Raw genomic sequence first — 24,501 nt, 5'->3', positions numbered from 1 at the left:
GTAGCAGTCTGCACCACCCAGATTAACCTGGTAGCTGTGGCTGAGCAGTCAGACTTCTCTCAAGAGGAGGTAGGCAGTATGTACAGTATACACAATAGAGCAAAAAGTACAGTAGCACAAGCAAACACTGAGCAGAGCTTTGGTATTAAAAGTATATACTTATTTATTTAAAACACACTTTATGAAAATACACTGGCCCTAATATATCAAGCAAGTTCAAAGACAGTCACTATAAGTATATACACCTCCCTAGTTATTATTCGACAAGTCTAGGTTAAGACACCACTTATTAGAAAAACAAAGGTGAGCGCGTAACCGTAGATGGCACTCCAATAATTCGTTTAAAAAGGGAGAGGAAAGACAGAGTATGGAAATAACACAGTACCACACTTAAGAAACCACAACAAGTCAAGAAAGGCAGGGTCTACTGTAGAGCCAAAAGTTCATAGGCCAGGCCCACTCTTAGAGAGAGCAAGGCGGAATGTGCCCAAGATCACACAGTGGAAATGCACTAAAAGTCTTTGCAAAAAAGGTCAAAAAGAGGTTGGAGCAGTTCAGAAAGTCAAAGTTAGCAGGTCTGAGGTCAACCCAGTTGGAAGGTCAAGGATTTACGGGACACCTTAGACAATCCATTGCAAGGGAGACCAGGCGGGACACAGTACCTGAAAGAAAGCTCCAGCGGGGGCAGTTGTTCCTGGCAGTGGGTGCAAGTCATGGCTTCGACCAGAGGAAGAGATGATCTCGACGAGGAAGAAAGCTGGAGGTCGTTGCACTGTCAGGGAAGAAACCAGCCGCGGAGTTCCCGATATAAAGGTACAACCCTTTTATTCGCGGTTAGTGGTGAAGCGTGGCTATCCAGCCACTGGGGTGCTTGGCACGGGCGATTCGACCACAAGACGTCCAGGAAGGTGAAAAAGGCGAACTGGTTGGTCCCACCAGCTCAAAGGGAAGACGACTCTCCTGGAAGAAAATCTCCTCTGTCGTCGGGGGGAAGTGGTGAGTTCGTACAGCAGGGCACCACCGGTGGTGTTGTGGTTGTAGATGGCTCAGCTTCTCCCCTCTTCGGATTCTTTAGGTCCTGTGGCGACTTGCTTTTATGCAGAAAAACCCCCATTCAACAGCCTAGCTGTCACTCAAACATGCTAAGTGGTTAGCCGGGCGGCTCACCACTGGGTCAATCACACAAGAGTGCGACTTGAGTTGCCAAGGCAACTCAGTCCAGGGTGCCTAATCCCTCTCCCACACATCCTGTAGACCCCAGACAGAGTGGCACCATTTGGTGGGCTTCTGTGCAGAAGCCCGCCAAAACGTGGAACAAAGGGCTCGACTTGGGTTAGAGTTTGAGGCGAACACAAACGCCATTTTAAAACAGAGTCCTGGCAAAAAGACCCAACTGTGAATTTAATATTAAATAAAGTGGTGGTATATTTAACAATGCACCAAAAAGTGGTGCGTTTAAAATCAATGGGAAAATCCCATAAGAAATATTCCGGTGGAATATTTCGCCTGGTATCCACTGCCACCAGCCAGAAACTCGACAAGGGGGGACTGCACAGTGACCCCTTGGAAAACAGACCCAGAGGCAATCGAATTACCCTTACCGGTACTTCCACAATATGATGGTTTGTACTGGTTCTGTTCACAATTTGAGACTAGTAAAGTCAATGGTGACTTTACATGCCCTGGGAGACAGTAGTTAGTCCCAGGGTATGGAGTCTATGTTTGGGGGTCACTATGACACCCCTGTGTTACTGCACTGAGGGTGCTGTGTAACACACATACCAAAAACACATGAAGCCCTATGGAGTAAAAGACCCCATAGCCCATAAAACACATTCACAGTCAAAAGGATATCTCAAATCATGCCTAAGAGTCTCACTCTCAGCAGGAGAAAAAAAGAAACCCCAAAAATCCAGCAAATTTGTATTTGTATTTATTTTATTTGTATAGCGCAGACCAGGCCCGGAGGCTACCTGGCGCATATCTTAAGGCAATGGTTACATAAATTGCATACAGTGGTTATATATCAAACAATCGATATGGCATAGAAATAGACATAGGTAGGTAGTACAACGATACATGGTTTGTCAAGTAGTACATCCCTACATAGGTTATTGCAACACGTTTTCAGAATGTAGCTTAGGCATTGGAAGAGGCGAGCCAACATTTGGCTCTATGTTTGAAAAGGTTGAGGGAGGGGAGGTTTCTGATAGTCAAGGGGACAGCATTCCACAATTTGGCTGCCAGGGCTGGGAAGCTGGATCCACCAGCTGTTTAGAGCTTGTATCTAGGTATCAGTAGGCTCTGGTTCAGGGTAGATCTAAGTGAGCGAACTGGAGTGTACAGCGTGAATCGTGAGGAGAGATAAGTGGGGGCCAGGTTGTTCATGCATTTGTAGGTAAGGGCAAGCAATTTTAGTGAGATCCTTTCGGTGACTGACAACCAATGAAGGTTCTTCCTGGTATCTGAAATGTCTGCAGATCTGGGGATATTGAGGGCTCCCCTGATGGCGTTATTTTGTATGATTTGGAGCTTGTCTAGGTTACCCCGATTAGTGCCCTGGTACAATGCATTGCAATAGTCAAGTTTTGACATGACCAGGCTGCTGGGGGACTCACTAGGTTTGGGAAATTACCCTTAACAGAGAATTTTCCCTAACAGGATCCACCTTCTCTACCAGCTGCCACTGAAACAAAAAATTGATTTGTGTTTCTCAGTGGTCTAGTTCTTTCCGGGTAAAACATGAGTGCCCTGCGCACATCTGATGTCTGCAGGCTTCTTTTGGCCACGTTAGTGGGGTTCTGGAAGAAAGTAGGCAGCTCTATTGACTGGTTCACATGGAACTTGGAAATAAATGTAGATGCAAATCGAGGGCGAGTGCACAGAACCACCTTGTCTCTATGGACTGTAACAAAAGGGTCTAGGACTGAAAGGGCCTTTAGTTCACTCACTCTTCTTATAGAAGTGATGGTTACTGGGAAGGCGGTTTTATATGCGAGACTTGCTTTATGCATAGGCTCAAAGGGAGACCCTATAAGTCTAGTCAATACCACATTTAGGTCCCATCCGGCAGCCGGGTTAGAAATGGGGGGATAGGGGTGAATTCTTTTAACCCCTTCTATGAAAGTCTTAATAACTGGTACCTTCCACCAAGACACCTTCTGTTGTGATGTGGTGTAGGCTGAGAGGGCAGCTAGATGAACTTTCAGGGAATTAAAAACCAGACCCGAGTCCAGTAAGTGAGTCAGGTACAACAATGTGTGTAGCAGAGCAGTCAATGGCATTGATGCCCTTGGAGTTGCACCAGATAAAGCGCTTCCGTTTACTGGAGTAGCAATAATGGGCGTTAGGTTTCCTCACCTCCCTAAGTATGTCCATGCATCTCTGATGGAGTTGTAAGTGCCCGAACTCTATGACCTCAGGAGCCAGGCCGCTAAATTCAGGGTTTGCGGGCATGGGTGAAGTGTTTCTCCCTTGTCCTGAGATAACATGTTGTACGGACAAGGCAGTTTCATTGGAGGAGATAGGGACATCTCCATCAGATGCGAGACACATAGTTGGCAGGCCCACATGGGGGCCACCAATATCATGGTGACTGGTTCCTGGTGCATCTTGTGCAGGATCTTGTTGAGTAAGGCAGTCCGGGGGGAGGGCGGGGTGTAAAATTTCCCAGACCATACAATCTAGAGACTGTTCCACTTGGATCTGTTCTTGGGGTAACTGGTGGCGTAGGTTTGGCATTGAGCGTTCTCCAGTGTTGCGAACAGGTCGATCTCTGGAAAGCCCCATAGCGCGAGAACGTTGGAGACGATGTCTTCGTGTAGTCGCCATTTGTACTCTATGGGCAGTGGGAAATCTCCGCTGAGCGCGTCCGCCAGAAGATTAAGTTCCCCTGGAACGTGTTGGGACAACAGAAACATCCTGTGTTTGAGAGCCCATTTCCAAATGTTCTGGGAAAGCTTGAATAGCCCTGGAGTGTGTGTGGCACCTTGTTTGTTAAGGTAGTACATGGCCATGGTACTGTGTCAGGATCAGGACCGTCTTCCCCAGTAACTGTGTCTGAAAGGCTTTCAGTGCTTTGAATACAGCTAACAGCTCCAACATATTTATGTGGTTGGATGCTACTTCTCGGTAACCACATGCCGTGTGCCGTCCACTGAAGCAGGTGAGGGCCCCCCCCCCACCCCGTGAGAGATGCATCCGTTGTGAGAGTGCCCTCTATTGCGGGGATGGTGAAGGCTTTCCCCTTCAAGAGGTTTTCCCTCGACCACCACTGCAGAGAGAACGAGGGCTGGCGAGACAACTACCAGATGGTCCCATTGTCCGCTGGCCTCACCACTGGCTTTTGAGCCACTCTTGCATGGGACGCATGCGCAGACGCACATGAGAAACTAAGTAAATGCAGGACGCCATCCTTCCTAGCAGTCGTATGGCCTTGCGTACTGTCACTTTTCGACTGGCTAAATACTGAGGGATCTGAAACGGCATGTTCTGAACCCTCTCGGAGGGGAAGACGAGACTGTCTTCTGTCCGAATTAGAGCCCCTAGAAACGGTTTGACTTGACTGGGGTCTAGGCTGGATTGCTTCTCGTTGATGGAGAATCCCGGGCTGAATAAGAGGTTTATTGTCTGAGTGTTCAATAGGCATGTTCCGTAGGACTCCCCTGTTATGAGCCAGTCGTCAAAATAAGGGTAAACCAGGAAGGATTCTCTGTGCAGGTGCACTCCTCCCACTGCCAGTACCTTCGGAAACATGCTTAGCGCCGAAGGGGGGTACTTTGAATTGATAGTGCTTGTCCTCTATCATGAACCTTAGGTTATTTCCTGTGCGCCAGTAACATTGAAATATGAAAGTATGCATCTTTCATATCCAATTTTGCCATGTAATCCCCCTATTTCAGCAGCGGGACTGCTTCCAGTAATGTGACCAAAGCTTGAATAGCCCTGGAGTGTGTGGCGCACCTTGTTTGTTAAGGTAGTACATGGCCATGGTACTGTGTCAGGATCAGGACCGTCTTCCCAGTAACTGTGTCTGAAAGGCTTTCAGTGCTTTGAATACAGCTAACAGCTCCAACATATTTATGTGGTTGGATGCTACTTCTCGGTAACCACATGCCGTGTGCCGTCCGCTGAAGCAGGTGAGGGCCCCCCCCCCCCCCACCCCGTGAGAGATGCATCCGTCGTGAGAGTGCCCTCTATTGCGGGGATGGTGAAGGCTTTCCCCTTCAAGAGGTTTTCCCTCGACCACCACTGCAGAGAGAACGAGGGCTGGCGAGACAACTACCAGATGGTCCCATTGTCCGCTGGCCTCACCACAAAACCTTTGAGGTTTGACAAATTTGTTCGCTGGCCGCAAGTCTAGCACAGGGTGCATTGGGAGATCCTTTTTAGGTACAAGAAAGTACACTGAATAAATACCCTTGTTTACCTGTAGAATAGGGGTGACTTCTATGGCACCCTTTTCTTGAAGGATCTCGACCTCTTGCAGTAGGATGCGTAGGTGTTCCGGCGTCAGGATCTTGGCGGTCTGAATTAAGGTGGTTGTCAAAATTATATGCAGTACCCATGGGCGACGGTCTTGAGTACCCACCCGTCTGATGTTATCCCCCCCCATGCATGAAGGAATGTTAGACTCCCCCCGACCAGGGTGGCATGGGAGGGGACCCGGATCTGATGGTCATTTCTGACCTGAAACCTCTGTGGGTGGAACCCCGGCCTCTACCCTTTCCACGTTGCTTTCCTCTAGGTGGATATGGGGTGGTAGTGTTAGATCCTTGTGCTGAATTCCAGTTGTTTACCGAACCATACTGGTTATGAGGGCCCACGAAAGGACAGACGAGAGACGTCCCCTCTCTGTTGTGAAGGCTTCTGGGTAATCTGTTGCAGGGACTAGAGTCTCATTCTTTCTTGGCTGTCTCAAGTGCTTCGTCCACTGCCTAGACGAACAAGTTGTTTTCCTCAACAGGCGTGTTTATTAAGGCTGCCTGGGTCTCTGGTTTAAACCCAGAGTATCTCAGCCAGCCGTGTCGCGTGAGCAAGGTACCCTGTGCCAAGGTTCTTCCCGTTGTTTCAACAGCGTCTTAAGTGTTCTTAAGCACATTATGATTTGCTTGCTTGCCTTCGGACACAATTGCGAGCAACTTAGCCTGCATAGGTTCAGGTACCTCTGGAAGGCCTTCTTGCAGCAGGTTCCACTGGACATCTGCATAGCTAGCCAACAGAGTGGTGTTTTGGCCATTCAGGTGGAGAACGCAGCAGCAGTCGTGACCCTCTTCCCCAGGGCATACAACCGCTTGGATTCTTTATCAGGTGGTGCTTCACCTGTAGACAGGGTACACCTGCCCTTTTCCTAGTGGTGGTACTACTAGTGAATCCGGAGTGGCATGGCCCTTGATGTAAGCAGGGTTGGTAGGGGAAGGGTGAAACAACTGCTTTACCCTGGGGTTAACCGCTCTGGTCTGAGCTGGTGTCAACGAAGGCGCCAGTCTCCTCTTGATAGAATTCAACAAAGGAATGGCCTGGCTGGCAAGAGGCTTTTCTTTCAGTATGTCCTCTACAAAATCAGAATCCGGCAGAGCCTCCTGTGTGGAGATCTGAAAATGCTCAGCCGCCTTTTTCAAGCCATCTGATGATCCACAGGTGAGGCTTGGCGGACTGGAGTGGAGGGGGAGGGGGGTGGGGTGCGAGATGCATATCCAGGACGTCATGGTCTGGGGTAGGAGGAGGGTAAGCCCAAGGTTGACAATCAACCTGATGGCCGTCTTCCCAATTCTCCATTGGATCCGCAGGATCATCAATATTATCATTGTCCCTGAAGGGGGCATCATCTTGTACATGTGCCCACAGGGACCTCGTCATCAGTGAGGTCATAAGTATATTCCTCATGAGGATCGTCAAAGGTCCTCTGAAACTTGGCCACAGGTGTAAAAGGAAGGTCCTCACAAGGCCTTTTGAGAGCAAACCTCTCAGAAAAATAAATTTCTCTGGTCTGTCCATACACTCCTCAAACTTCTCCCTGGTCCATGAAGATGAACCAGAGGAGTCCAGGGGAGGAAACTGGTCATTTCGACCCATTTCATCTGTAGAGCATCGTGATTTGTCTCCTAAAGCGCTAGACAAAAGCAAAGGGCTCTCAGAGTAGTCCTTGTGAGGTTCCGGACATTGTGACGCGTCTCTTGGCGCGTCTCTAGGCCGTACCTTCCGTTTCGCCATCTCTTTCGACCGTTCCTTATGTTTAACTGCCGAGGCGATCCTTGCAATACTATCGCTGATGCTCGGTGTAGTAGGGAGATGTGCCGGTTGAACCGGTGCTTGCGCGATAGATATCGGCATCACCAGGGCCATAAGCGGTGTCGGCGCTTTCTTCTGTAGCATCTCGACACCCGCGTGCGTTTTGGTGCTAGCGCCCTTTACATTAGATTGCCCAGACGCATGCCGTTGCTGTGGTTGCGGGGAAGGCTGCCGATCATAAAGATCAGCGGATCCCATTGAAATATCAGACGAGCCCGTTGGCGCGTTAGAACGCTTCGACTGTAACTCCGAAGCAGAATCTTGGATTGTGTGTTTAGTGTGAGAAATTTGTGCATCCCTGTCTTCGGGTGTTTTCCCCATAGCATGACTCGCGTCGTGTCTATCGGGTTAGGGGACGGACGCTGCGGAACAAGAACTGTCCGCCGTTAGGTCAATGGTCTCTGAAACGGAGCATTGGTCATTGCTCGCCAGCTGTGGCGCGGGGGAATTACTTTCAGCCTGCAACATTCTGTAGGCCGCCCCCACTGCTTCAAACGGCGCTCCTTAAGTGTCTTTGGATGCAGGAGTTTACAGGCCGCACAGACCGCCTGGTCGTGGTTGAGGGGTAGACAATTATTTCACCGACGGTGTTGGTCTTTTCACAGATATTTGGCCTTACACCAAGGACAACATCTAAACGGAGTCCTGTCCAAAGCTCAGGATTGATCAAGTGACAACAAAACCCAGGGAACAAAGAGAGGGGAGAAGAAAAGGCATTCTTGAAAGAATATGACCACCCAATCCCACTCTCCCTACTGTACAGCCAGGCCAGAAGGCCCGGCAACGTGGTCGGCAGCGCCCGCCGGATCAAAAGGCGTTGAAATTCCCAGCTGTCTTCAGCAGTGCACAGGATTCAACTGTTGAAGTGACTTAACAGAAATAAAACGACCAAAGGTTGATAAATATAACAATAACGCAATTTCTTATGAAGAGCTCTACATTAGGGCAACCAGATAACTGGGCAGAAAAAAACTGAGGGACCTCGACGCGTGAGGGATTTTGGGTACACTACACGTCACGTTAGGGATAGTGTTACAGGCATGCCCATGTTGACGTCCCCTTTCGATCCTCGAAGAACAAGATGCAATACTCTGCGGTTACCACTGGATGTCAGACTATATGCACAGCATGTGAGTCTAAGCAGATTAACAAGCATCAGAAATATACATATGTACATCTTAGAGCAATGAAAGGGTTAATACACATGTGTAGTGCACCCGCCTCACGGTATGGTGATGTTGCTCAGTTCAAGCCTATTCCTTGGGTAGTCTTCATGTAAAGTTAGGACTGGAACAAGTAAATGGGACGTGGAGGTAAAACCTTGATTACGTAATATCAATTACTCCTTGTACTACTCTTCCTTGTCACAGTACTCAGAACCAGCCCTCTGCTTCCTTAGATCAACAGGCTTAATTGTTGGTCCCATTCCATCCAGTATCCCATAGGGAAACAGGGAAAAAGCCTCACGAGCAGCAGTAGTTAGTACTGTGACAAGGAACAGTAAGTCACTACAGATGGAAAATATTGCTGGGTCAAGTTAAACATTTAATTTCATAACATTTTGTAAACATACAGAGGGAAAGGAACAAGTTACTTACCTGTAACTGTTTTTCTCCAGCATTGGTCTGGCATGGATTTGCATGCTCATGAATATTCCCAGTCGTCAGGCTGGGAATCCTCGGTAAAGAAAAAATCATTATCAGTTTTGTTTCTGATCTGTCTTTCTTAGTAGTAACCAGTCACTGATCTCTGGGTCTTTCAGCCCCCAGCCAATGACTGCCCTCTCCCTAAGCCCCGCCCCTGGCAGCCATCCTCAGATTTGGTAGCACGCCAAGTGGCAGTATGAACAAGTGAAGAGCCACAGAGAGGTAGGTGGGAGCGTTTGCAGGTGAATCCATGCTAGACCCATGCTGCAAAACAAAAGAGTTGATGGCTGGAAGGTTTAGAATAAATCTTCACCTCTGGCATTGCTCTGGGCAACCCTCCAGACCATTGTTCTTCGCCTGCCAAGCCATTACAAAAGGGGGAAAACCATATGCAAATCAGACTTGGTCCCACCCCCAAAGGGGTAGTCCAGCCCGAACTGCTAGGTCACATCCCTTTTGCACAAGACCACAAGCATCCCCAGACATGTTTCAGCCTTGTTGGGCGTCATCAGTGAGGAGTAAGTTACAGGTAAGTAACTTGTTCCTTCTCCAGCATAGGGTCTGGCATGGATTCACATGCTCATGAATAAAAGAATGCAAAGCAGTATACACATGCACAACCACGGGAGGTGGCAACAGGCTCAACATTAAGCAATACAACAACTCAACATTAAGCATCTCTTACCTCCTCACCAGGCTCACATTAAGCGAACAGGTTGCGCAGCACTGCTTGGCCGACCCTGGACTCCTCCCTGGAGTCCCGATCGACGCAGTAGAATCTTGTGAAGGTGTGCGTCGACCTCCACGTAGCAGCCCTGCAGATGTTCAGCAGGGGCACACCAGACAGGAACGCCGTGGTAGCAGCGATCGCTCTGGTCGAATGGGCAATCGGCCGCCCGAGCAGCGGTCGGTTTGCCAACCAGTGACAATGCATGATGCAGCCGGAGAGCCATCTGGAAATGGAAGTCTTCGAGAGAGCCTTCCCTTGATTCACAGACCCAGAGCCTTCCCTTGATTCACAGACCCAAAGTTCACAAACAGTTGTGACATCTTCCGAAAACTCTCTGTGCGGTCCACGTAGAACTTCAGCGCTCTAGCTACATCCAGCGAGTGCAAAGTCCTCTCGGCCGGCGTCGAAGGCGACGGGAAGAAAACTGGTAACACAAAGGGTTCGTTGAGGTGGAAGTCCGACGGCACCTTGGGCATGAAGGAGTGGTGCGTTCTCAGCACCAGCCTCGTGTCATGAAAAGTCAAGTATGGAGGCTTGCAAGATAGGGCCTGAATCACTCCCACTCGTCGTGCAGAGGTGATGGCCACGAGGAACGCTGTCTTCCATGACAGGAACTTCAAAGGCGCCGAATGCATAGGCTCAAATGGGGCTGGTCAGCACCACATTAAGCTCCCACGCCGGGGCAGGAGCCTTCACCGGTGGGAATGATCGGAATAGTCCCTTCATGAATTCCTTCACCAGGCGATGAGACCACAAGGACGCCCGTCCCATAGTCCTGGTATATCGGGAGATGGCAGCCAGATGTATTTTGATGGAGGTGTGAGCCAGTCCAGTCTTGGCCAGCGACAGCAGGTACGGCAGCACTTGAGGGGCCGTAATTCGCAGAGGGTTAATCTGTGCACGGCACCAAACAGAGAACCTCTTCCATTTATGACCATAACACTTGAGAGTTGAGGACGCCCTGATCTTTGCAAGAACCTCTCTGCAATCAGCCGGGATATCGTACCCTCCAAACTCTAGTGCTGCAGGAGCCAGTCCTGCAAGTTCAGCGACTGTGGGTCGTGGTGGAGAATGGCGCCTCCTTCTCTGGAGAGAAGATCCGCGTCCGCCGGCAGCCTGACTGGTGGGGACGTTGACAAGTCCAGAAGGTCCGGGAACCAGACCTGCCTCGGCCACGCCGGTGCGACGAGGGTCATCGTGCACCTGGACTTCTTGAGCTGGTTGATGAGGCGGAGCAGCAACGGCAAAGGAGGGAACGCGTATAGAAACAGGCCGTCCCAAGGGAACGAGAAAGCATCGCCCATGCTCCTCGACTGTGGGAACCTGCTGGTGAACCTCTGGTACTTGGAGTTCATTGCCGTCGCGAACAGGTCGATCTGGGGTTTGCCCCATCGTTGGAAGAGTCAATCCACTTGATCCTGGCGCAGTTCCCACTCGTGGCACGAGCGCAGCTCCCCGCTGAGTGAGTCGGCGATGGTGTTTTTTAATCCTGCCAAGTGGAAGGGAACCAGAAACATCCCCTGGGTGACGGCCCAGTGCCACAGATCCTGGGCCTCCTTGGATAGGGCTGGGGATCTGGTGCCCCCCTGCTTCCGTATGTAGAACATCATGGAGGTGTTGTCAGTGAAGATCCTCACCACTTTGTTCTTGAGGGACAGGAGGAACGACTTGAGTGCCCAGAACACTGCTCGGAGCTCCAAGATGTTGATGTGAAGAGACCCCTCCTCCGGGAGCCAAAGGCCTCTTGCGTGAAGATCTCCGCAGTGGGCCCCCCAACCCTCCAGAGAGGAGTCCGTAGTCACCGTCTCCTGAAACGCCGGGGTTTGAAAGTCCGTGCCCGTCGTGAGGTGAGCCCGGGTGCCCTACCATAGGATCGCCTGACGGAACTCCTCGTCGAGGGGGATCCTGTCCTCGAAGCAGACACTCCCCTGAAGCCAGCGGGCGTCGAGGAACTCCTGTAGCGGACGCATCCAAAGTCTGCAAAGGGGCACAAGGTAGATGCATGAGGACATCATCCCGAGCAGGGACTTGATGGACCTCACCCTGGCCACGTCCGTGGATAACATGCGCCGCACCTTGCCCAGGATGGTCTTGGTCCTCTCCTCTGAAGGAGAGGCCAATTGCTCCACTGTATCGAGCTTCACCCCCAAAAACCGTGCTACTTGCGACGGAACCAGGTGGGATTTGGGGTAGTTGATGGCGAACCCCAGCTCCGTGAGCAACCGGATGGTCCTCGCCGTATGATCGACGGCGAGTTCCCTTGACCTTGCCCGGATTAGCCATTCATCCAGGTAGGGGTAGACGTGGATCCCCTGCAGGCGCAGCCGCGCCGCCACTGGTGCCAGGCACTTGGTGAAAACCCTGGGTGCCGACTTTAATCCGAACGGTAGGGCTCTGAATTGGTAGTGGTGTCCCTTAACCACGAACCTGAGGAACTTCCTGTGCCTTTTTAGAATGGGGATGTGGAAGTAAGCATCCTCCAGGTCCAACGACGATAGGAAGTCGCCTTGCTCCAGCTGTCCCAGCACATGCTGGACGGTGACCATCCTGAATTTCTGCGCCTTGATGTATTTGTTTAACCGACGCAGGTCCAGGATGAGGCACCAACCGCCTGTCTTCTTTCTGACGAGGAAGTACCTGGAGTACACTCCGGAGCCCCGGAGCCTCCTGGGGACAAGCTCGATGGCACCTTTCCTGAGCATCGCCTTTACTTCCAACAGCAGTTGAGGGACGTGATTCTCCTTCCTGGCCACGGGAGGAATGCGAGGGCACTTCTTTAGGAATTCCAGCGAGTGCCCGTTGGCCAGGGTGTCCAACACCCAACGATCGGTGGAGATGGACTCCCACATTCTGACGAACTTCGTCAGTGGGCCTCCCAGTGGGGTGCTTCGGTGCGGGCCCGACAACCCGGCCGGGTCAGTCTTGCTTAGAAGCGGCCTTGGCCTCCTTGGCGACGAGGGCGGGAACCCCCTTGCTTGTCACAACCTCTGTAGGCCTCCTGGGAAGAGGAACGGGCTGCCTGGCGGTAAGTGGAGGAGCCACCGCTGGATCCTTTGGAGGCACTCTGTCTGCCTCCAGGGCTCCGAAAGCGCCGTCGCTGCTGCAGCACCCCAAGGGCCCGGGCCGTCTCTGAGTCGGTCTTGATGGCCTGTAGAGACTCATCCACCGCCTTACCAAAGAGGTTGTTGCCGTCGAACGGCATGTCGAACACTCTGGTCTGGACGTCCTGGCAAAAGTCTGTCGCCTTGAGCCATCCTCGTTGTCGGAGGCAAACTGTTGCCCAGTTGGCGAAATCCGGTATCGGCAATGTCCGTCGCCACCGTTATGGCGTGATCCGACGCCACCTCGCGCTCCTGCAGAATTTCTAGGGCCTCTGCCCTTTTATCATCAGGCAGGAAATCTAGCAGGGGCGCTATCTTGAACCAGAGCACCCTGTCGTAGAGGGCCACGATAGCTAAGGCATTGGCCGCCTTAATCTTCGTCGCCGCCGACGAGATGACTCGTCGTCCCATAGAGTCCAACTTCTTGCCCTCGCTGTCAGGTGGGGAAGTGGAAGCCGCCTCGCCCGCTGCCTTCTTCTTAGCCACTGCCGAGATGACCGAGTCCGGAGTGGGCTGGGCCCTGAGGCACAAGGGGGCGGCATTGGGGACTCGATACTTCTTCTCGTACCTGTCCCTCTTGGCGGGTGTCGTGGCAGGGTTCTTGAAGACAGCAAGCCCCTCGTCCCAGATGTCACCGAGTAAAGGCACCGCGAGGACCGTCTTCCTCTTAGCCTCTCGTCGTTGGTACAGAAAACCCTCCTTTTTCTGTTCTTCAGGGCAGAGCTGGAAGAGCTCGGATGCGTGGAAAGAGCTAACCTCGTCGGCTGGGGACGCCCGCAAGGGGAGGTCGGGGGGGTGACGACGGGATGTCCGCTGTGTCATCGCCGCCGTCATTGTCCGTCCCCGTATCCTCTCCCAGCGAGGGGGATGAGGGGTCCACCAGTCTCGCAGGCACGAAGGGCAGAGCAGGTGGACTCTCCTCCGCTTGTTCGGAGGGCTTTGCGACGGGCCTGGTTCTGGCTCCTCCGTTGGGGTGCGTGGCAATCTCGTCCTTATCTCGGTACATAATGATTGGATTGCCAACAAAATGGCCGCCGAGCTATCCTGGGGCTCGGGCAATGGCTGCGACGGACGGGATGGCCGCTCCACTGGGCCCTGTTCGTCGTTGTCGTTATCTTCGATCACGTCAGCAGGGACCGTCCCCTGGGATCGAACCTTCTCGAACCTCTCGTTGAGGTTTATGAACCTCTCGCTGAGGCCTATGGACCTTACGTTGAGGCCCTTCTCGATCTCCACCAGTTCCTCCTCAGAGGCTGATTCAGAGTCTGTAATGGCCACCGCCCCCCCCGCGGGCTTCATGGGGGTCTTAGCGACAGGCTGGAAAGAGGATTCCCTCCGCGGCGGCAGGGATACTCTGGGCCCAGAGGCCGTTTCCATTGGCGTAGTCTCAGCGACCACTTCGGTAGAGGCCTTAGCCGGGTGGATCAAGGCCCTCACCACTTTAGGTACGTCCTGGGCCTTCGCTTTGGGGGGAGGGTCAGCGCCTCGCTCCCCCTTCGAGATCGACTGGGTCCGCTCCAGCAGCCTACCCGGAATCTCGGACTTCCTCTACCCCGAACCAGAGCACTGGCTCGTGGTCGAACGTGCCGGGGAAGTAGCGCCCTGCTTGGCAACCGAAGAGCCCGACCTTTCGGTGCTCCCGAAGCCCGCGGACTTGCGGTGCTTGGCCTTCTGTTGGGCCCCGGTCGCCGGGGTGCCCTCAAAGGACTTAGAAGCCCGTTCAGACTTCTTCTTTGCCTTCTCACTTGCTGTGCCCTTCTCCAGCCAGGTGGCGAGGTGGGAACGACGATCTTGTTTGGTCCGTTCCGAAAGGTTCTTACAGATTGCACAGTCCTTCTCCATGTGCGTCTTGTCCCCATGGAGGCACTAGAGACATCGCAAATGCTCGTCCTCCTTGAAAACGTTATATAATCCGCATCCAGGGCAGTTCCTGAACAGCTTGGACCTGGGCGTCGAGCTCCCCTTGTCCTGGGCCATGTCCGTTGTAGGCCGCAGATCTTCTGGAATCCTCCAAGAAGTGTAAACTCGACGAAAACTTCACCCATGAGGGGCGTAGAAGAATTCCGAAACGGGTCCCCGTTATCGGAAGTAGAAACGGTGGAGCTTGAGGCTCGATTAAACCGAAAAAATTAGAAAATCTCCTGAAAAAGCGCGAAAACGCAGCAAAAACTCGAGAGCTAAAGCACGAGAACTCCCAACACTTGAGCGTGCGGTAAAAATCTGAGGATGGCTGCCAGGGGCGGGGCTTAGGGAGAGGGCAGTCATTGGTTGGGGGCAGTATGACCCAGAGATCAGCGATTGGTTACTACTAAGACAGATCAGAAACGAAACTAATACTGATTTTTTCTTTACCGAGGATTCCCAGCCTGACGACGGGGAATATTCATGAGCATGTGAATCCATGCCAGACCCCATGCTGGAGAACTCATGTTGTATTCAGACATGTTAACATTCATCAGCATATTAGATGAAATATACAACTTTAACAAGATTATGTGACCCAATGTGCAACAGGTTCAGGAAAATCAAAGGACGACTATGGGCAGTAGGTGAAAAGGTCTGATTGGACCAAGTGCTATTCAACACCACTTAGCAAGCCACGCCCACCTGGTGCCTTCCTGCTTGCCGCTCTGTTTCCCTACTTAAGGAGCCCTCCAGCTTCTTTTCCTTTGCAGATGGGGAGCAGGTGCAAGTGGATCTAGGTCACCTGGCCTAAGCCCCGCCCACCTGGTGCCTTCCTGCCTGCCACTCTCTTTCACCACTTAGCAAGCCCCGCCCACCTGGTGCCTTCCTGCTTCCCACTCTTTTTTGCCACTTAGCAAGCCATGCCCACCTGGTGCCTTCTTGCTTGCCGCTCTGTTTCCCTACTTAAGGAGCCCTCCAGCTTCTTTTCCTTTGCAGATGGGGAGCAGGTGCAAGTGGATCTAGGTCACCTGGCCTAAGCCCGGAGCACCTGGTACCTTCCTGCCTGCTGCTCTTTTTCACCACTTAGCAAGCCCCGCCCACCCGGTGCCTTCCTTCACCATCACTGTCTTGTGGCCAATGATGGATCTGACTTTTATGGACTTCATTAATTCACGGTGTGTCACTCTTTTTCAACTCTGATGCTGGACTTCCTTTGCATCTTGTACTCATGGTGCCCCTGAATCATGCTGTTCTCATCTTCATCTTGTATACTGGCTTGCAACATTATGTGTTACTACTGACTTCTGCAATTGTATTCGCTCTCCACTCTTGCTTCTCCACTCTTTTTGACTGCTTACTCTTTTCTCTCCTCCTTTCCCTTCTCCCTTTTCCTATCTCCTCCCCTTACTTTCTTCTATGCACTTACTCTATCAGAATTGTCCCTGGACCTAGTATGATAGCAACCTTGTCTGTCGCTACCCCATCCCCTTACTGTCCCCCCCACCTCCAGCACTATCTGAAACTTTGTCAGGCCTAGTAGGATAGTCGCTTGTTTTGTTCCTCTCCCCTCCCTTTCTGCACCCCTCTCCCTCACCTTTTGTTTTTATCCGGCTCTACCAGAAATGTCGTCAGGCCTAGTACGGTAGTCGCCTGTCTGTCTGTTTCATTTCCTTCCCACTCTCCCCCTCCCTTCCTTATCTATGTCTTAGCACTTGCACTATCTGAAATGTCGTCAGGGCGAGTACGATAGTTAATTTCACATCCTTACTGTTCATGGCCTGTAAGAATGTGGTTGTATTTTCCCTTTTTCCCTCCCTTGCCTTGAAGCGCTTTGAAACATTGTGTATAGGCGCTATATAAATAAACGATCTTATCATATATCAAAGGGAGTCATATTCACCTTCCTAAAGACGTCCCTTTCCATTATGAATGTGTTGCGTAGGTCAGATCATGTTAACTAATTCTGAGAAGATTATAGTGCAAGTTCTGCGCTAAGGGGCTAATTTATCTAACATATGGGATTCACTAATTTCACTAAAAAAAAGGAATCGGGTTTTTAAATTGCGCATTATGCATCTGGACGCAGCTGTTATCATGGTCTCTAAATAGGATAAACAGAAGAAAGCCAATTACTCTGCTTGAGGATTAAGAAATTGAAACTAAATTAAAAGAATTTTGCGATTTACTATTAGACAACACGATGGTACTCATGTTAACTTCAAAGTTAAACCAGCCAAACCCCCCCCCCCCATCTCATTATACCACATGAAGGTCATCCTTTACAGCGCCCTCGTTTCGCACCAGGCTTTCCTTCAAAACAGTAACATGTCCCCACTTATTGCAAATGAAAACTATTCACAGCTATCCTAAATGTTATGCAGTAATAACAGCTATGTTGTAACGACTGTTCATCCTGTCAGCACCTAATGTACGCTCGCAAACCCTTCCCAAGCACCTCGTTATCTTGGCTATCTGTCAATAAATGTCAGAAATACATTTTAGGTGACATAATGCTGTCAGGCAAGGTGAGATTCAAACATGTGACCTACAGGAAACGCATTTCTTCAGTAGTCACAGACCCATGAGCACTCATTGAAAACCATACAATATTTTGAAACCCTTGCACTTATACAAAATTCAACGTGTAAGTAATGCAATAGGAATAACTAAAAGCATGCCGTCGCCAATGCGTAGGTTAATCAGTATACCTTTTATTCGCGGCATCTGATTGAATGGACAGCACATCATCTTGCAGTTTTATATTGAATCCATCCTCAAATGAAGACCTCACTCATTATAAAACTGACATGTGTATGTGCCCAGCATTTCAGAATAAGCTGTACTGCACAATCCCGCCTAACGCACCAGAACTGAAGAGGGAGCTGGCAGTATGCCTAAAACTGCAACGCAACATGAATGAGAATTACCATTTCTAAATCAAAGAGGCTGCAGTGCAGCGATTTCTACCCACCCAGCCAGCACCAGGCCGTTAACAATCACGTTCTTGAAAGGTGGCTTCCCAAACAAGGCCGTCGACAGCACCAGCAGGGTGTAAAACCTGAAACAAAAGCAAATTGCAAGTTATTGGTCAGTAAACACCACAAAGACAAAGTCCAAACCTTGCAACAAGAGACACTGTATGTACCTCGGATCAGTACGCAGTGAGTCTTCTGAAAAGCAGCTGTGAATATTCGTGGGTCTGCACCTCAAAATTAAGTTCATGCAACCCCCAAATATTCACATGTGCCCCAGTCACCAGATTAGCTTTTTTTTCTTTTTTTTTTTAATGGGCCCACTGTGGGAGGGCTAGGGGGACTCAGAGTGCATCGTTGTTTCACCCCACTGTGGCAGGTTTACTTACTGATGGGGCGTTTTTTCTACAGCCCTCTCGATGGGTGTATATGACAAAATGAATACTGCTCTGCAGGGCTACAGGGAAGCGTTGTTTCTTAACTCCTACTCAGACCCACTATACAATTAAACCAGAAATGATCTCGACCATGAAGGTGAAACAGGCACAACATGAATGCTACATCTCCTTCACCTATTTACGGTAGCATGGGCCTAGGGTAGGCTATACCTGTCAGGAGGAAGGCTACCAAATCATCGAACCAAAAACAGTACTGCAATACCAAAATAAAGGCAATGTCCAATCAAGGTTCTATAAAAAAAAGTTTATGTCTTTAAAACCAAGTGCCAAAGACGAGTATGCTTGTCCTTTTTGCATATACTTCCATAATACCCTGGCAGTTGAACTAAAATTACCAACAATATTAACCAGACACAGAATATGCAAATTTTGGCTGTGAGGGGCACTCTGGGTCAGACAGGGGTAGAAAGGCAATATTATCTGCAGCAATGTTCATGTTCTATAATTATGTTTTTATGAGGTAAATAGTGGGCTCTTAAATGTCTCTAAGGCCTTTAAAACTGGGGCATGGGGAGACTGTTGGGTAAGATTTTCATAGTAATGATAAATCATCCTGACCTATGTCAACTCCAGAATGTTTTGCTTTTACTGGTGGATTATTTTTCCTTATACCTCTGTGAGTGGAACCTTTTTCCACACTCTCAGAACCTTTTACTCTTTTTATGGGTGTCATTTTTAAGACTCAACATAATGTATTTTAAAAGTTATCCTCTTTGACAACTTTTTGCCAATACGTGCCTATTGTTGCTGGGTTGCCGTAGGGGCCCCCCTTTTAAACTCTCTCTGGCTAACCTTGTGGGAACTACAGTTCCCATTGGTAGAAAGGATCTTTGGATCAGTTTTTAATTGTATTAGGCAAGACCAGCACCCCCCACCTTGTGTAATTTGTAATTTAAAAATTACAAAAATGAAAGACATCCATGGGTGCTCATTTCACCAAAATGACCCGTCCTCTTTTTTTCGCCATTTTAGTGTTTTGTCCTTTCTTGTTCCTTCCTCCTACATCCCTGGTGGGAAATTCCTTTGTGTGATTTTTATCTTCGGCGGGAGTCGGTCTGTGATGGCAGGAAGCGTGGGAGGAGTCCAAAATTCTGCAGCACTTGTCTTCAAGCCAGAGTGTGAGATCCCAGTTTAAACTGGGAGACTGGCTGCCCTGAAAGGATTGCCAATCACCCAAGTTTGAATGTTGCAAGGCTGTTTGATTTGCTGGGTGCCTGCTGAGTGGAAGAAGGGGGTTCTCAAATCCCCCCCCATGCAATCCGAGTCAAGACACACTTGCTGGCTGTATTCTAACACGGCTGCTTTGGGAACAGGGCCCCGGCCACAGGGCATCCGTGCAGGAACGCCACCAGTGAACTGTGGTCCATAAAGTGAGCCCAGACCATAACCCAGTAACACTCCAGTTTGTGTGCCCACCGACTCAATTTTGTTTTCTCATAATGACAGGCCAGCCATAAAACAAGACGCGCACAGCGAACAAACTACTCCCCCCACCTCCTCCCCTCCGTCTTCTCTGCAGCCCTCTGGTTCTCATGGGAGACTGGCCGCGCAAATGCAACAAACTTCACACTGTATTTCCGTCTTCCGTCTTACCTCAGTGACCCAGCCACAGGCCAGCCCAAGGCCTGGCAGCAGTAAGGCATTCGTCTCTATGAACTTGCCCCCACCATGCAGGACTAGGCCATAAAGAATACCACCCCCATACCCTTTGAACATGATTGAACAACTAAGACTGGCCCTCGAGTATGTAATGTTTGTTTGCACCTTAATATCAGAGAATGGAAGTGCCTTACTTCATTACAATGGGTTATTCATCAACTGTTTTCATTACACACGGCATATTGAATGGATTGCAGTCAACAACAAGTATATTAGTGTGTTATATGATAGACGCAGCACTAACGTTACGCCCCATTTATATAAGTGTGAAGTGTATTAAAGAGTATAAAGTTAAATAGAAAGTAAATGTGAAACGTATGATTTAACATAAAAACTGCACATGCCCGCACTAAGCTACCTCATTTTTTAGCTCAATGTAAATATATGCACAGCATTATATAACAGCAACGTAACAATCATATGCCATACCCAGTATGACCCAATTGTGATAATGTGTTAAGGCCTATATGTGAAGAATCTAACAATGGACTCTTTTAGTTAGTATGGAAAATGACATGTTCATACACGAGACATTACTCTGAGTTTTATAATAACGATGATCACGCGCTTTCAGACGAGACGGTCATAAATGCAATCTAATAATTGTGCGCAAAAGGCCTTCTGTAAAAATGTTCCAGGAGGTCCTGTTTCCCCATGCAATGCAGAACCGCACCTCAAAGGTGTTTCGATTCCTCCCCCCACCCGTCATGGTGCCAGGGCAGACTAGAAGATACTTAATGGTCTTTAGACATCTTGTCTTTAACCCCCACAGAAGGACTTAAGACCATCATGGTATGTGCCGTGCATGACCCATCCCTTTAATGTGTGATTTAAGCTAAGGGCAGCGCTTTCTTTATTGCACGAGATGGACATTCCAGACCACACAGTGACCTCAAAGCCCTACCCCTGCACACAGTATATCTTTTATTATACTAACACACAGTTAAGCTGCTGATTGACAGAGTTTAACAAATGCATTATGACCTATGCCCAATGATAGTTAACCTTTATTTGAGAAATATTTCTCCTTTGGTGCCAGAGTCACAGGTCTCAGAGTAAGCCAGACAAGACAGATTATAGTATTGGACAAATGAGAATGTGTGGCCACAAGGGAAAATGTCAAGTGTTTATTGAATCTTTAACACTACAACAGTTGCCGACACCACATGCCAATCCGATGAGCCCATCTGACCGATTGACCCGAGAAGCATCATCACAGCGCCACGTGATCCTGCGCCAACCACAGCACACAGACCATATGGCACCTATAGGTGCCCATCCTTCGTGACCAATCCCGACTTTTCATGTGCCCATTAGGCCTCCCCCTTCCCGATGACGCGAAAGCAGTATAAAAATGCTTTGTAACAGGTTTTCTGCAGAACGCTCTCGGCGTGAGCAGATTAGACTTTGCTTGCCCTATTTTAGATGAACAACTTTTTTCTATCACAAGCACTTGGTCTTGGTCTCATTCCCTCCAGGGATGTGTTCGGTCTGACTCTTATTGGGAGATTTAAGTGCATTTTTGGGGACTTCTCACTTTCATTGGTGATCCTGACACTTTAACGTTCTTTTTGTTCCTTTTGGCACGAGACGTTCCCCCCGTCACAACCTGGCGCGCTCCCTCAAGAGCTACCCGCCAACGGCACCGGTATACCTAGACGTTGGCGGGTGCAATAGGGCGAAAGAGTACGGGATCCCCCTTTACAAAACCAACCGTACCATTCACCAGAGCCTGGCATGGTCTTTGAGAGAGGGGCAGCGCCCTGACCGATCGGGTCCGGAGGGTCTCGGATCAAGAGGGACACGCGAGTATCAAGTGAGGTTATTAAAAGGAGGGTGGGAGTCGGATTAGGAGGTTTGGGAAGTACCCTACCAGTAGGGGTAAATAAGTGAGGATGTTCTTAGCAGTAAGGGGGGTAACCTGGGGTCTGTTCTATATTCTTTTCTATCTCTATTGCATATGGCCATTAGGATAGTAACAGAAGTAAAAGGTGAACAGAGGATAAGGGGATCCCATCTCCGTGGTGGGGTAGAGGCGGTGCCGCATAGTGCTATCTCGACTATTACAGGATATATATGGAGAAAAAACAAAGTTGAAAACGTAGGGGTTTCAGAGGACTCAGTAGTATTTTAGAAACGCTCCTTTCCTACTTTCCTCTTTTAAAAATCTGCTTAAGGACAAGTTGAATAGGGAGAACTTTTAAAAATATTGCGGAATCTGGAAGAGATATAGATAGAAGTTAAGGGTGCTAATTAGCACTAGGGAAAAAGGGACGGGAAGTTCATGTTGCCTGTGCCATTCGTTGTATGTGTTATGTATTATGTGTCAAAGTGTTGGTCATGTTTGTGAGTACTAGCTAAAGTGTCATAAAATGTTTTGAAAACATTTGTGCATTGACATAGTTTGCAAAAATTGAGATTTGGAAAAACTGTTTTAACCCCATGGCACTGATATAGTGAAGTGATCGTCAAAGAGGTGTAAAGTTGATATGATTTTACCTGGTTGAAACATTTTCGAGTTAATACAATGGGTGCAGACACACCTTTAGCTCATATTTGTAAGACGCTGCCAGGGTATGCAGACAAGATTGTGAAATATCACGATCAGTGGGTAACAGAGTTGAAAGGAGAAGGTTTACCCCAGGTTTGGCCACAAGGAGGATCATTTGTTAAGGCTGTATTAGACATGGTTGCCACCTGTTTGTTCATTAAATACAAAGGAAAGCCATTGCAGAACGGGGGGAGATATTAGATCTGTGGAGGCTTTTTGAAGAAATTCCCCCGAGTAAAAGCAGCGAGTATACTGCATCTCCCCTGACAGCGGCTGGCAGTGAAGGACTCATGGAGTAAATCGAGAATAAGATAGAGGTTACACGTGTATACCCCTTATTAACAAAGCCAGTGCCTGCAGAAGGTTACATCGACCCTGTATACGTAGCACAATCCACATTACCAGTGACACCTAAGCCATCTGCCACAGCGCCACCCCCATATGAGAGCCAAGGGATGACAGGACAGGTGAGTGCCCCCACAATAGACATTGAGAAACTCGCACAAGACCTAGCTTCACGGTTAACAATGGCTCGAACAGAGCTGTCTCGCCTGAGGGCCAAAGGCGAGCAAGGGAGGGTTGTGTACCCCCAGAGTAGAACAAGATACAACACATAAACCGAGTGAAGGGGCGGTGGAGGATGGGTGGAAAAAGGGAGAGATACTATTTCGGATAAATGATACCCCCACAAGAATCATAGCAGTAACTACAGCTGGTAGTGAACGCGAGTTAAAAGAGAAAGGGATGCATCGGACAGAGTAAGAATACTGGGGTGACCTAGAGGAGCAGGAAGAAGAAAGGAGGTTGGGAACTGCTACTGGTGGGGCCTCATTTGGGGAGGGACTGTCTCCCCCATAGAAGAATGGAGAGGGACGTTAAGGAATAGAACAGGACGCATGGCGGTTGTAGGGAAGAAAGGAAAAAAAGGTGAGTACCAGTAAAGGGGGGAAAAATCTACAGCTGCACTAATCCACAGGGGGGCAGGAAGGCCAAATTACATACCATGGGCCCAAATGGACAAAGCTAGCTTGCTAAAACAATTGCCACCACTGTCCGGAGGTGCCAGCAAGTGGATATATGCATTTGAAAAACACACAGCTTGCGTGCCCTTAGCAGTGGGGGATGTTTAAAGTCTGCTGGTATCTGCAGTGGGCGAAGGCAGGGTTCCCCGGAATAACAGATTGTGACTGCCATGATGGGGCCTCAATCAACACAGTACGAGCGAGAGTGTGGGATACCCCAGGGAAACATTTCCAGACACACCAGATTTGCAGTCAGTAATGCAATGTACAATGGGAGATGAGGAAGAGGCGATGTCTTTCACTCTCCGGGTGCAGGATATGTGGAGAGCAGAAACGGACACGGCCTGGGACCAATCAACTTCCCCATTTTACTTCATTATCAAAAGGGGACTCCCGAAGGAGGTACAGAAGGCCCTTGATAAAATAGCTTGGATAGAAGCCAAGGGATGGCCAGAAATTCAAAGCATAACAGTGCACCACAGCAAAAGGATGAAAGAGAAAGATAGCTCATAGGCGCCTGGCAGAGGCAGCTAAATTATTGAAGGTCAGTACAGTAGCAGCAACTAACAGGGCAGGGAAGAGGACGAGGGACAGATGGGAATACCGGTGCAAATGGCAGCAAATTGGACAGGTAATTACCAGGACTCATGGCCAGGGGAAACCAGTATGAGGGGTCACAATGGCCGGCGAGGGGCGGCCAAGGTAATAAAGGAGGATTTAGGGGGTCAAGGGGAGGGGGCGCCAGATACAGAGGGCCCCGAGGAGGAGGACAAGGACAATGTTGGAATTGCGGGAGGTGGGGACATTTCATGAGCGGGCCCACTAATTCATATGAGTAACAGTATGGACAACCCCACCATGGGAGCCCATTGGATTACCAATGGGTGGGAACAGAAGGGAGAGTCAGCCCAACCCTAGGTACATGAATGAGCACCAAGTGCCCCCACAACATGCATCACAACACCCCCAGTGCCATGAGCGCACCGCTCCCACCCGCAGAAACGCTTATGCCACTGCGGCAAATAGAGCACCTGCAACATGTAGAGGGACAGCAGTGGTAACAGGAAATGTTTTCGATACTGATGAGCACCCAAGGTATTCAGCATAGGACAACCCACAGGGAGCACTTGCATGTCCAGTACTGTGGACGACACTTAACGCAGCAGA

At 49.6% G+C, this 24,501-nt stretch overlaps 1 protein-coding gene across 1 annotated transcript in view; it reads right to left on the bottom strand.

Annotated features, from left to right (window-relative positions):
* IARS1 (isoleucyl-tRNA synthetase 1) overlaps positions 1 to 24,501 on the bottom strand; it is a 2,025,584-nt gene that overhangs the window by 1,171,487 nt on the left and 829,596 nt on the right. The window contains exon 17 of the mRNA XM_069643896.1: positions 17,644 to 17,730. Coding sequence (XP_069499997.1) covers positions 17,644 to 17,730 — 87 coding nt within the window. The remainder of the gene's footprint in view (positions 1 to 17,643; positions 17,731 to 24,501) is intronic.

The sequence above is a fragment of the Ambystoma mexicanum genome, chromosome 2p, assembly GCF_040938575.1.
Source record: "Ambystoma mexicanum isolate Mex_15411 chromosome 2p, UKY_AmexF1_1, whole genome shotgun sequence".
Taxonomy (NCBI): Eukaryota; Metazoa; Chordata; class Amphibia; order Caudata; family Ambystomatidae; genus Ambystoma; species Ambystoma mexicanum.
Note: the sequence above shows the minus strand (reverse complement) of the source record. Positions and strands in the feature narration are given on the sequence as shown.